General features: G+C 40.5%; 1 protein-coding gene across 1 annotated transcript in view; it reads right to left on the bottom strand.

The window, feature by feature from the left end:
* MCTP2 (multiple C2 and transmembrane domain containing 2) overlaps positions 1-14,172 on the bottom strand; it is a 194,061-nt gene that overhangs the window by 46,535 nt on the left and 133,354 nt on the right. The window contains exons 15-17 of the mRNA XM_050967171.1: positions 11,788-11,889; positions 10,174-10,248; positions 9,213-9,332 (exon numbers count right to left, since the gene is read on the bottom strand). Coding sequence (XP_050823128.1) covers positions 9,213-9,332; positions 10,174-10,248; positions 11,788-11,889 — 297 coding nt within the window. The remainder of the gene's footprint in view (positions 1-9,212; positions 9,333-10,173; positions 10,249-11,787; positions 11,890-14,172) is intronic.

Genomic DNA, 14,172 nt, shown 5'->3' with positions numbered 1-14,172 from the left:
CAAAGCTCTCTTGTAACTGTCACCTGTGGTGGGTATAATTACAGGCTACTGCTACAAGCACGCCCACGTCATATGGCAATAAAAGGACCTACAGCTTGCCAAGACCAGCCAGACAATGGAGAACACATACCACCTGACGAGAGCCCAAAAAGATCAGCCAGAGAGACTAATAAAAATGACAGCTTAGAAACAAATGACAAAGCTCGAACCACAAAAAAGGCAATATCAAATTAGTTGGAAATGCAAGCGCTGAGCAGAGTGCTCCAACAGGTCACAATTCAAGCAGAAAGCCAGTCAGAACTGTTGTCACACACGTTTGGTTCAGGTTTAAGCTCTAAAGAACCCTCTTCATTAGACAAAATGTTTGCACATTTGGGGCTGACTTTGTGTGTCGTTATTAGACAGCCAAACCAATGAAAAATACAAATTATGAATTCAACTCAGTAAGTGGGGGGAGAATCTGTTTAAAGGGGTTATCTATCCTTGTACCACAACAGTGAATTCATTTCTGTCTTTAGAAGCCGGCATGCGCGGCTCCCAATGACCCACAGTCAATGGGAGCTGTGCCCACATTTATCCTATGTCAGAATTGGGCTTTTTGGCTCTGGCTGCAAGTTTTGGATTACAAATATAAAAAAGCCTAGAGCTTAATTTAAAATCAGTTTAATGTAAGTATAGGAAAAATGGGAGGCAAGGGCTGAGGATTTCCCAAGCCACTAGGGCTGAGGGATTAATTTCTACGTGATGCACACAAGTTTAGAAACCCCTGCACAGAAAGCGCTGCTATTATTCACATAAATGAGTATAGGTTAGAATCATGTTAAGGATTTGAGCCACCAAAGGCACGGAAATTCATAGCTAAGGATGAAATGTCCAATTCACAGTGCAATACAGTTAAGCAGACACAGAAGAGTAGAGAATTAACCCTTAATTGTCCTCCCAAACGATATTTGATAGATCTATTTTGTAAGGGTGCTTTGCTTTATGCTGTCTCTCTTCAAGGCACTTTAAAATGGGTTCCACAATAGGATCAATATAGGACTGGCAGATTCTTAATGATATTTTGATTTCTTAAATCTTTGCTTGTATAAATCTGAAGTTTCCTTTATTGTTAGTTGAAGTAGTAGTGGTGGCAGTAATAGTTGAAAATCCACTGAGGATTGAAATTCGTCCAATTAAAACATCAGAAATAGATCTATAGAAATAGTAAAGAATCACCAAAAGGCTCACTTTCTTCAAACACTGAACAGGGAACTTTACTAGAAAAAGGAAAACAGTGTTTCTACCAAAGATACAGTCTTCCCCTTCCCCTCCATTTCATTTCAGAGTTTCTGCCTAGGGATTCTCTCAGCCCCCTGTGCTGTTTGGGTTTCCTGATAGTTTTAGAGAAACAACAGTTATATTCTCAAAAAAACTGGCTTGAGCTGCAAAGTTCAGATCCAGACTTTCCTGCAATCTGAGGTGAGGTTGGATCAGATGGGCTTAAACAAGCCTTTCTTTATTTAAAATTATTATACTCCCATGAGACTGTTCTCTCCATTATAAGAGCCAGGTTTTCATCCTGCTCCCTCTAGACTATGCTTCCGCTGCTGCACATGAAAATCTACATTTGTGCATGCAGCTCTGTTACATGCATGTGACCGGAGACATGCAGGCAAAAGTTCTGATGACGATCATATACAACAAAAGAAACTCAGTGAGAATACACCTTATTGTAGGGACATCAAGCTATGAATTTTGGGGGGGATGGTGGGGGTGGGATGGAAGGCTACTGTTAAAGCTTGAGAAACCTCTCTGAGTTCTGCTGCTGCGGTTAATATTCACACAGCAGTGACAATCATAGTGATGACGATGAGACACGCACACGAGGAAAGTAAACAAATGTTATTTCCAGCTCTTGCAAAAACACATGGACAAAGTTAATAGGGAAATAGCCACTTGGAAGTGTCACAACATTATAAACAATAGTTAAAAGACAATGTTTAACATTTAAAGTTTGGGTGAGGCTAAATTGAGCAATGATTTACGGAAATTAGCCTTTCAGCTCTAAAGAGGAAGGATAATCATATGGTTCTAGCAGAGGCTTGTGAGTCAGGGGCTCTGGGCTTTATTCCTCACTCTGCCAATGACGCAATGTGTGACCTTGTACAAGTCACAAAAACTCTTTTGCTCGAGGTTTAGGATCTCTCTTTAACTGATGCTCAGGCAGGAAGGTGAAAGCACTCAGACAGACAGCAAGGACACTTTCTGTACTCCAGCTAGCAGCAAGATCTGGACACATACTGTCTCTGCTGGTTTAAGAACTGTGACTCGCTCTTCCCATCTGTATGGTCACAATGCTAGGCAGGCATTCTCCCTTGGCCTGCGCCGCTTCCCGCAGCTCCCAATGGCTTTGAGCAGTGAACCGTTGCCAGTGGGAGCCGTGATCGGCTGGACTTGTGGACGGGGCAGGTAAACAAACTGGCCTGGCCCACCAGGGGCTTCACTACACAAGCAGCGTTCCAAATTTGGGAAACACTGACCTAGAGGAAGTCCCTCCAGATTAGGATTGATACATGCTGGCAGTGCAATGTGTGTGGAAAAAATGTTCCGCTGCTGCCCTGTAGATAGAGGTTATTCATCAGGGCTGCATCAGCACTAAATCCATCATTATTTTAAAGCTGTCATTTACAGCAATATGTAAAAGAGTTGTGAATATGTAAACTAATTTATTAAATAATCTGCATAAAATGTCACACATGGAGCCGTGCAAAATTTAGCAGCTACATATCACCACCACACACACTTCCTATACTGCACTTCAGCCAAAAAATTATGAACAACCAGCCCAGCTCTGCCTATGCCTGCTACCATTTGCTGGCCAACCAGCCTAAACCACCAGCTATACATGGCCTTGGAAAACAGCTTCTACCTGTCCCTATCCCTAACAGCAGCCCTAGATAGTAGAGGTCCAAGACTGAAATAGTAGGGTATGCCTAAAGTAAGTCTGAGGTGTACTGACAGAGCTCAGTAGCGGGGGTGGGGGAAGAGAGGGGAGGAGCTGAAGGAGATTTGCAGTGAGGTCAGAAGTTACCTAAAATACTATGGAGTTTGGTTTTCACCTTTCGCCTGGCTCTAGTCAAATGTCTCTTATGACTTCCATGAACAATTTTAAAAGGAATACAATAGTAAAAGGCAGGCAATAGGTTCTATTAATTTGTACCAGATTATAGTTTTCTTAATGCAATTACTGTAATTTCTTTAGATGACATAATTACTATTAATGCACGGAAAACTGTCAATAGAAGGTGTAATTATGTTGCAAAAAAATCATAATCACAAAGTGCAATGATGCATATTTATTTTAAAAAATAATTTTGTGATTAAAATTAACTTTTAAAATATTTTAAAAATGTGTAATATATAGCAATAGCAATTAACTTCACAATTAATGTATGGGCTTAACTTCCACAACCATATTTGTGGGCTTTTTTAATATGAACTAAACAAGATGAAAAACAGCATCTAAAAAAAATTAAGCCATATATAGGTCTTATGCTGGAAAAACTAGCAAGTTGGGGGCATGTGTGTATATCAGTTTGCTCATAAGCAGAAAATACCTACAGAAAATTTCAGGCTGAAGATAGAAATGAATAAACGATTTCTGAAAAACAGTAGCATACTATGGAAACGATGTTTAAATGGATGATGGCATAACAAGAACCAATTGCTAGAAGCTGAATATTGACACATTCAAATTAGAAATTTTAGGCACAAACTTTTAACAGTGAGAAAGATCAACCATTGGAACTAATTACCAAGGAAAGTTTTGATGTCTTTCATATCAAGATTGGATGCATTTCTGCAAGACAGGTTTTAGCTAAATACAAGTTAATAGGCTCAATACAAAGGTAGCTGAATGAAATGTAATGGCTGAGATGTACAGTAGGTCAGACTAGATCAGGGGTCGGCAACCTCTGGCATGTGGCTCGCCAGCGTAAGCACCCTGGTGGGCCGCACCGGTTTGTCTGCCTGCTGCGTCTGCAGGTTCAGTCGATTGCGGCTCCCACTGGCTGCGGTTCACCGCTCCAGGCCAATGGGGGTAGCGGGAAGCAGCATCGGCCCAGGGATGTGCTGGCCGCCACTTCCCGCCACCCCCATTGGCCTGGGACAGTGAACCATCCAGTATATCTATGCAGTAGGAACTATCCAGTATCTATGCAGAACTTCAAGTCAAATGGCCCCTAACACTCTCCATGAGCAATTTGTCAAAATATATGGATATTCCTAGTTATGTGCCAATATATCAGTGTCATTTCTGAGTCTGCAGTGATTGTGATATTCACTATGTAGACAACCAAAGGTTTATAGACTAGTTATGTTCCACTAACACCCTATTTTGTGCACTTAAGTGGTACACAGACCTTGCACTGGCCTATGCACAAGGGTGAATTTCACCAAGTTAAATTCATTTGGTTATTGAAACTTCACCTTTCCTCTCACCTTTCACACACCAAAATTCAACTGACTAAATTCTGATTTCAGGTACTTACAGTACTTACCCTAGTGTCTGCGCAAATGACTGTAGAGACAGTGTGATGGGGTATATTCCCCACACTGGCCACTAAGAGAGTAAATTGGGCCAGGCAAGCCTAACTGACCAATTAAGCAGCCAGTAGAGGGGATATATAGGCCAGAAGACCACCACTAATTGGAGGCAGGTGCAGCTGGGCTGGAATAGAAGGGGCTTGTATAAAGCCAAGGAGCTGCAAGTAGCGAGAAGGACTGCAGGAAAGGCAGGCTGCAGTTACTCCCTGAGAGGAAGGAGTTGGAAGGCTGGCATACCCAGAGAGAGTGGGAGACAGTGATGTAGGAAGAAGCTTAGGGAAAAGCAGCAAAGGCTAAGACAGTTGGCTGCATGTTATAGGGTCCCTGGGCTGGAACCCAGTGTAGAGGGCAGGTCTGGGTTCCCCTAACAGCCACTGGGTAGTTACAGAGGGTATTGGAGATGTCAGCCAAACAGTTGGTCCAGAAGGACTGTGATTTCCGCGGAAGGGGAGGAACTTAGTGACCTGGTCGGAGGGCCAAGTCACAACAGGAAGCTGCCGCTCCAGGAGAGAGGGAGGGAGAGGCTATAGACAGAGAAAAAGGTGGGTAGAGAGACTGCTGAGGAGAGTGAAGAACCTGGCAGAACTGATACCCAGGATGGCCAAGAGTAGGTATCGCGAGTGGTGAGGGAACTGGATCAGACTAAGTCACAAGTCATCGGTTTAAACTGTTAATGGAATGATGCTGGACTGGAGAGAGTCTCAAGTAGGGTTCCACAGAAATCTGTTCTGGGTTTGCTGATGTTTAACATCTTATTAATGATTTGGATGTACATACAGAGAGCATAATGATCAAGTTTGCAGATGACACAAAGCTAGAGGGGGCTGCCAATACTTTGGAGGATAGAGCTAAAATTCAGAAGGATTTTGATAAATTAGAGAACTGGGCTATAGACAATAAAATGAAATTCAACAAAGAGAAATGTAAGGTGTTACACTTAGGGAAGAAAACCAAATGCACCAATACAGATTGGGGGAAACTGCTGAGAAGGATATGGGAGTTGTGGATCACAACGTCAGCATGAGTCAGCAATGCAATGCTGTTGCCAAAAAAAAAAAAAGAAAAAGCAAATACAATTGTACGTTGCATTAACATGTAAGTCACGAGAGGTGACAGTATTGCTGTACTTGGCACTGGTTAGGCCTCAGCTGGTCTCCAGAGATGAGTGACAAAGATGATCAAAGGGAGGGAATGCAAGCCATATAAACAAAGTCTGAAAGAACTGGGTATGTTTAGTTTGGAAAAGAGGAGTTTAAGGGGGGATATGATAGCGGTCCTCAGATACACGAAAGGCAGCCATAAAAAAAGATGGAGAAAATTTTTTCTCTTTTGCCACAGAGGGCAGGACAAGAGGCAATGGTTTCAAACTACGGCACTGCAGATTTAGATTTCCTAACTGTAAGAACAGTAGGACAATGGAGCAAACTGCCTAGGGAGGTTGTGGAAGCTTCTTCACTGGAGGTTTTCAAAAGGAGGTTGGAGTCATCTGTCTTAGATGGTTTAGACACAACAAATCCTGCATCTTGGCAGGGGGCTAGACTAGATGACCGTTGCAGTCCCTTCTAACTCTATGATTCTATTACTCTAAACAGATTGAGTGTTGATGAGGAATTTGCATTCACTTGTATGCATGTGAAATCTACTCACATGTTATTTATATTCCGCCATGAGGAGAAAAGACAAACACAGATTTAACTTAGGAGAGTTTTACCCTATAGATTGATGCAAAAGTAGATAGCACACGTGACCTCCTCTCTCTCTCTCTTTAGTTCTGTCCATCTCTCTTTCTCTAATGTGCCTCCAGCAGAAGTAGTAAATACTCTTGTCAAACTCACAACCCTGTCAACATTGATGGGAAAACATTCCCGGTACACAGTAATGGAGGTATGAGAGCAGCACACAGCCCAGGGCAGGAAGGCGTGGAGGTATCCTGTGTTTCTGGCCATATTCCAAGCCCTGACAATCATGCATAAACAGTTTTTAAAAAATACATGCCATTCACAATACCGTCCCTCAGCAACTGTAGTTGAATGAAGTTAATTAACTCCTGTACTTCCAATCATGCACAGAACCAAGAAGAAAGGTGCAAAAGATGTCTGGGGAATATCAGACCCCTCTCCTGCTTTTAATGGCAGAGTGGCCACATAGTAAGAAACCTGTGGAACAGGCTGAGCTGAAACTGGGCTGCTTTTGGGAGGACAGTGCTTTTTATTGGTTTAATTCACCTTTTATTTGGTCAATGAGTAGGTAAGAACATTCAATGGGTACTCCTAAACTCTGTTTTCCCTGGCTTTTCTAATGGCTTGAGGAAAGAAAGAGTGGTTGAAAAAGTTGGAGGGAAGAGCAGAAGTTTCTAGGCAGGATGGGAGCGTTGTTTGTAGTCATCTTTGACCAGCTACGTGAGAACTATACATGCAGTTTTCACTTTGCACTGAGACCATGGTAAAGGCACTTTTAAAACTATTAACAGAGACATTGGAAATATTCATAGTGAAGGGGGTAGAATTAACACTAATGCTGAATGAGCTAGGTTTAAAATTTGTTTTCAGAGGAAAGTTACTTGCTATTATCTTAACATTGTACAGTAATTTCCCAACCCTCCCCCCCTCAAAATGATATATCATCACATGACATTAGTTCTACTGGGAAAGCATCTATGACACACAGTAACAAGAGGAATTTGGAACACTGTCCTTTTCACTATCTGACCCCATTTTTCCATCTCTAGATGCATCCTGGATCATCACCTATAGCTCCTTGGTCCTAGACACACTTTCCAATTTTTTCTTTACATTTCAGTTGCCCTCACTTGCTAACATTGTTACATTTCTCCACAGCCTAGAAACAGACACATCTCCAAGTTTGTTTTTGACCAGCTTCACCGAGCTACTTAACCATATGCCTAATTTTAAGCATGTGCTTAAGTAACTTGCTGAATCAGGGCACTTGGCACCCTGCATGTTCACCTTCTTTTCCATTTCCAGTATGTACAAACATGCAATGCCACTAGTGCACTCACACATACTGGCTTCAACTAAGAGTCCCATTTTACCTTCACATTCAGAATACACACAGACATGGGTCTCAGAACCACCGCTATTGCATGTTCACACTCAAGCATAAGAGTGGCAGATAGTCCAAGGAACCCAGAATTTCATGTTCTAGAGGAAAGAACTAAAATTAACTGAGCCTCCTTCCCCTTGTGTTTCAGTATATCTGTTTACATCACAGGGAAAGGTATATCCATTAGTATCTCAATTGGAGAATGGACTAGAAAACACTAATCCTCACTCTTTCAAGCTCCTGATCCATTAGAGTCAACTGTGTACATTATCAACACAAGTGAAAAACAAAAACAAAAAAACCCCCTCTCTTCCTCTTCAATCATGCCTGCCAGATCCCTCTCAACCTGCAGGGTGAAAGACAGCTTCTCTGTCTTTACTCTGTGCATCTTTCAAGTAGCGACAGCTCACTTTACTCATCTGTGCAAATACACTGTGAAGTGTTTTCATCAAAAGAACCCTAAAGCAACTTATAATTCACAAACAAAAAGGGAGGCAAACACTTGAAGATGTGGCTGTTATTTGGTTTAATAAACACTTAACTCAAAAACTTTTTTTTTTCCCTCTGGACCACCACAAAATGATTTTGCAACCTTTAATGGCATGCCAGACATTTCAAGCATGAAGAAAATACCACACTGCTGAATAAAAAAGGAGAAACCTCTTTCGGCTTGAGTGGATGAGAAAGCTGAAAACAGGGTGTTTACTACAAAGAGGGGAAAAAGAATACAGCTGAAAAGTGGGCCAGATAGGTGGAGAACTTGGCTGTTAATTCTCAGACCACACGGGGACTTGCTGACCAAATTTTTTTTTATAGTTATTACAGTCAGGTGGTCAGACTTGCAAGAGACAATGTCAGCACAGAACAGCTGGTGCACAGTCGGACAAGCGGCACACCCTCAACTAACAGGGCATGGCAAGCATCGCTGAACTACAGTAAAATGCAGTCTCATTTAAATTAATATTGGAACGGAAAAGACCTATTAGTTCATCTTGTCCCATCAATAAAGAATTGTTCCCTATAGTCTCATTCTTCCAGTGCTTTATCAGCAGCACAACAAGCCAGAGGTAGGTCACAGGGCTGCAGTTATTCCATTCCATTATTGCAACTCCAGCCGACAAGACCTTCTGTAACCCCTTTGTGGGGATTCTAGATAGCTAGGTCCTGGGTCGTCACACTCTTCTCTGTGTAAACCTATTGAGAGCAAGTGCAGCCCATCTAACCTTTATGTGCAGAGCCTTTGGAGGCCCCCAGTGATGCCTTTGGGCCCACATGGCTCTTCCACACAAGGTCCCAGAAGGGGCTCTGTTGTGCAGAAGGCCTCTGCAACAGGTGAAAACATGGGAGAGATTGCCCTAGAAGGACCACCATTGTGTTCGTCTAGCATTCGGCACAAGGAGACCTTGATCAAGCAATACAGTGATTTAAACAATAAAACTGAAGGACAATAGTAATAACACCAACCAACAACAAGAGAGTTTAAGCTGAGGGAGGGGGAAGGTACTGTAAGACTCAATGCCTCATATCAGTTAGTCTGACGGAATATGAAGAAATCCACTTACTACAAATGCTACCACACTCCTTAGTGTAGATTCCCAGAGAAAGCAGCTCCTTAGGAACTGTATTGTATTCCATATTGCCATGGTGATTTTTTTCACACGATCAACATTTCTCGATAAGATCTGGTAAATGTCGGATGAGAGGGGAAAGAAAAGAATTTAATTAAATGCTCCAATTTCCTACTTCACTTCAAGAATGGTGACAATTTTAAGCTACAATTGCTTTGTGCTTGTATGTATGCTACAACTTCTATTTCAGAGACATACTCTAGCTACCATATGTTTTGTACGACACCCAAATATGTCAGCACTTTCCCTGACCCCCAAAATCTGCAAGTCTGAAGGAAAAAGAATTGAAGCTTTTTTCCCCCTCCACAAAAGAAAAACAAACAAAAAACAAAACAAACAAACAAAAAACCCTTTACTGCAAAATCCTATAGAATTTAACAGAAAATAAGACCCTTTCGTAGGGGTTTGGGCTATACCCATAGAGAATTGAATAAAAAATTATATTCTTGCTATAGATGGTTAAAAATAGCAAGAGTATTAGTCTCAGTTAAATGCTATAGACTTTTATAGTAATTGATTTAGAACCTTATTACATTTCTATAGTAGCTTGTTGTGTTTCTTTATTCTTTGGGGATGAAAACAAAGTACAGGTTTTTGTTTCAAATTCCATAAACTGTGCAACATGCATATATGTTAAAGTTATTTATTAAGCCATTCTTTTCCCTCCGGAAATTGGGGAGATGTAGGACCACAGAGTTAGATCAGGAAGCAACTGTGTGTGAATGCAAATCAGCATTTATACACATGCAAAAATCTACACAGAATTGACATCTGTGTTCAGTGAGTCTACCCATAAATAGAGTTTGCACCATAGGTTCTATCATCAGGTGTACTAGTGAAGCTACTGAAAAGCCATCCCAAACAGAAGTGATAGCTCAGCCCAGAGGCAACCCACCTTCTTTGAAAACTTGCGGTTGTCTCCAATGAAGCGCTTTTCTTGTGGCTTGAAGGTTCTGATACTTGCTTTTACCTGAGGAAGGAATAATTTATTTAGAATGTTACCATTCAAGCTTGGTATCATCATATTGATTTGGAGCTCTGGTGTCCTTTACTTATTTATTTGTTTCAGCCTCTAAATGGTTTATGACAAGGTGTTAAGTGTACATATCAGTCATTCCGCACAATCCTGGTGCTTATCCAGGTTACTCCAATAGATCTAACTGCCTGCAGAGTGGCAGACTGCAGGATGTGAGCAGCTCCATGCTTAAGCTTAGCACACAGCTCAGCATACTCCCTTCTGCTCCTCTGTTGGATCAACCCATAAAGAAAAGTTCTAAAAAAAGAAATGGGAACTGAAGATCACATCCCCAAATGTCCTATTCATGCTGCATATTTACTACTAAGGTATTAGAAGGGACATTCAAGAACAGCCGAAAGTATTCTACACTCCCGTAATGCCCTTAGCCACTTGCCAGATTGTGATTAACTTATTCATGCTGAATACTACTTTACTTTAGTAGTAGGTCCACTGAAGTCAATGGAATGACTAATGGAGTAAAGTGCTACCCAAATATGAGTAATGGTATCATAATTTAGCCCACAAAAAGTAGCATCTTAGCCATAGATAGGAGAATGGTCAAGTGGACATGGCATTGGCTCTGTCACAAACTTTTGTGTGACCTTGGTCTAGCCTACCTTGGCCTTCATATCCCATCTGTAAATTGGAAACAGTACCTTCCTACCTTACTGCGGTGTTGTGTAGACACAATAAACTAAAGATTATAAAGAAGTTCCCAGACACTACAGTGATGGCTAATAGATACTTAAATAGATAGATTCCAGTCTATCTGAAAAAGGGAATGGCCTGGGAACTTCTTTGAAAGCCTCCGGAAAAGGGGAGTCATAATATATTTGAGTTTGTTCTTTGGCAAAGAGTGTTGATCATTGTTCCCTATAGCAACATCCCAAACCTAAACTCCATTCACGGTAAAATAGTACCTATCAGCCATTTAAATAAATAAAACTTTGCTTCCTACATCACTGTAATAAGTGGCTAGTAAGAACTAACACACAGCAACAGCGAATGTAAAACAGAATTTAATCCAGTAAGAGATGTCGGGACAAGCAATCTGAGACCACCACATCCATGTCTGAGTTTTTGTTCCTGTCAACACCCTCTGAATAGGATATTGTGGGTCAACTTTCTGGGAAGAATTAGTAGTTAAAATTCCTGCATAGTAATATAAATATTAACTCCCTTTTTTGTTGCTGCAAATTAAGCCCTTGCGTGCAATAACCCACACCTCTTCCCAAAACATCTGTGGTCATCCCCAGCCCAAAGTTGCCATTTCATTGTCACATCAACTTGAATGGAATGTTGCAGCATTGTGATCTGCCAGTATTTCTTTATAAAAAGAATAAAGCCCAACCTTCCCTCCAGATGCAACCAGGTCAGGACCTTCTCCATTCAGTTCCTGTGTTTAAAAGACCAAACCCCTTGGCACTGGCAAGTTTAGGCGTTCCAGTTTCTTATACAGAGGATGAGGTAAGTGAAAACATTTAAACTTACTGGATTAAATAGGACATCCAACTCCAAGCAAATTACTCCTTTTGAAGCAAGTTCCAGGTCTTTATTCTTCAACGAATAACAACACTGCTGTCCATTTCTAATCTAGAATTATAATAAATAAATAACAAAAAGTGCATCAACAAATATTAACTCCCTGCTGTGTCTAAAACAGTTTTCCAATCACTGCCCTCCTCCAGAAAAGATGACAATACAAGTAAAAGCCTGAAATGCAACATGACCACTGGATTAGAGGACTATAAAAATGCAGATTAAAACTATTACAGTCCAATTTTAATTTACAGACCCTGTACTTTTATAGCAGAGCAGTGCAAACAATAACCAGCTTGAAAATTCTGTCCTGGAAGCCAGTGAGTTGATGGGAAGTAATCAGCCTGTGTTATTACAGATTTAAAATTGAAGTTTTCTTTCAAAGATCAGAAAAGGAAACACAACAACAACAAAATCAAAATACCAAATCTCTAAATTCTCCGTTTATTGAAAGGTTGTCAAATTATTAGCCATAGAACAAAGAGAGTCCAAATCAATCAATCATTACAATTGGAACGAATGTTAATGTAACAAATGTTCAAAGTAAACAAATTCCTGTAAGAGACTTTCCCCTTAGAATTTCAGATGCTGTTTCTATGCTCTAATCTGCCTGTTGGCCCTGTCATGTTAAATAGCTATGAAAAAATCCCATCTCCTTTACCATTTTGCAAACTATTTGGCTCAAATCAATGGCATCCTCTCTTCAAAAGGGATGGCAGAAATGTATTTATTATACACAGTAGGATATGTATTGATTAAACATTTGGCTTTTTAGGAAGCGGACCAGTTAATTCTAAACAGCACCAACATAAAAACTGCAGTTCACCGAAAAATCTCCATTTGGGGACTGTAATGATCAAAGATTAAAGATAACAGGAAATTTGGGGGCATGAAATTGCAACCATATTTAAAATAGCTATTGCTGTCGTGGCATTAATTTAGTACAAGCACTCACACGAGCCACAGTGAAAATGGGTAAGGAATAAAAAGGCACAAATGACAAGGGAATAGTCACTTTCTTTCCCAATGCTGCTCTACCTCTTCTGTACTGAATAGTTTTTCAACAGATTGATCCCTTTCCTGGCTAACAGTTAAAGGAAAGAGGACCCCCATAAAGAACATGTTTGCATCCTCAGCGGGATCCAAACAGGAATTCCAGTTTCCACTAATGCTGTCATCCAAAGCTTCACCTGATAGGATGTTTTGGGGTTGGTATTCTGTGGTAGAGGTGTTTTTTTAGAACAAAAAAAGGCATAGTGTTTGATTGATTGTAGATTGATTCTGCTTTCATTAAATGAATATTTCAAACCACATACAGGTGGAACCTACATGGAATACAACACAAAAGGGGTACCCTCCATGAAAGCTGCCCCTTCTAAGTCGACAAAAAATATGATGCCACTTCACAGCACAACAGTTTCAGACAGTGCTGCCAAATCTGGACCTGTAGGTTATCCCTTATTACAACAGGGCTACTAGTACTAAGGTGATATTTATTCATCATATTCCAAGAATATATGGCTGGAATGTAAGCTGCTTTGTGCAGATTAACAGCTAAAACTGATCAAATAGTGGAATTTCTTATCTATTAAAATTTAGATATTTTGAGGTTTGGTGTTTTGTCCCAATTCAGGACAAAGTAAAAATATCACTTCTTTTTTGCAGAATGAAAAGTTCTCAAAAATTTGATTTGGAAATGTCAAACCAAACATTTCAACATTCTCAAACTAAAATGTTTCATTCTGATTTGTAGATCAGAAATGAAACAATGTGTTTCAATTTTTCCAATTGGAAATTCCACCAAACTCTGTCTTTTTTCTCAGAAAATTTTGATTGCAACCAAATACCTCTTAAAAAACAAAAAAAACAAAACAGGACAGTGTTTTGTTTAACATTTTTCAAACAGACCTACGAAACAGACATATGATAAGACTTAAAGCACTGTGGGAAGTCAGGATATCTTCCCTTTTTATACAGTTTGTGACGATGCATATCACAGTTTTCACTCATCTCTGCTGTTTAACAGGAAACTTTCATGTATTACATCAGTCATTACCTCCATAAACCCACCCACATCAATTCTGGACATGATACCAGTTCTATACTCACTCCTCATACCCAGCTGATACAAGAATCTGGGGCAGATTAATAGCAGAAGGATATTACACATGGAATCTTAGGCATTCTAGCTAGGGAGACAGCACAAATAAATGGCTTCCCAAGCGACACTAAATCTGCTTGAACAAGGCCTGCAACCAATGGTAACATCAAATCTGTAGATATGGTCTTCCAAGCAGCCTATCTGCTCTAGTCCACCAACCAATTATTGTGTTATAT

This window comes from Gopherus flavomarginatus, chromosome 9, assembly GCF_025201925.1.
Source record: "Gopherus flavomarginatus isolate rGopFla2 chromosome 9, rGopFla2.mat.asm, whole genome shotgun sequence".
In the NCBI taxonomy this organism is placed as follows: domain Eukaryota; kingdom Metazoa; phylum Chordata; order Testudines; family Testudinidae; genus Gopherus; species Gopherus flavomarginatus.
The sequence above is the reverse complement of the archived record's forward strand: the minus strand, read 5'-3'. Positions and strand labels throughout refer to the sequence as shown.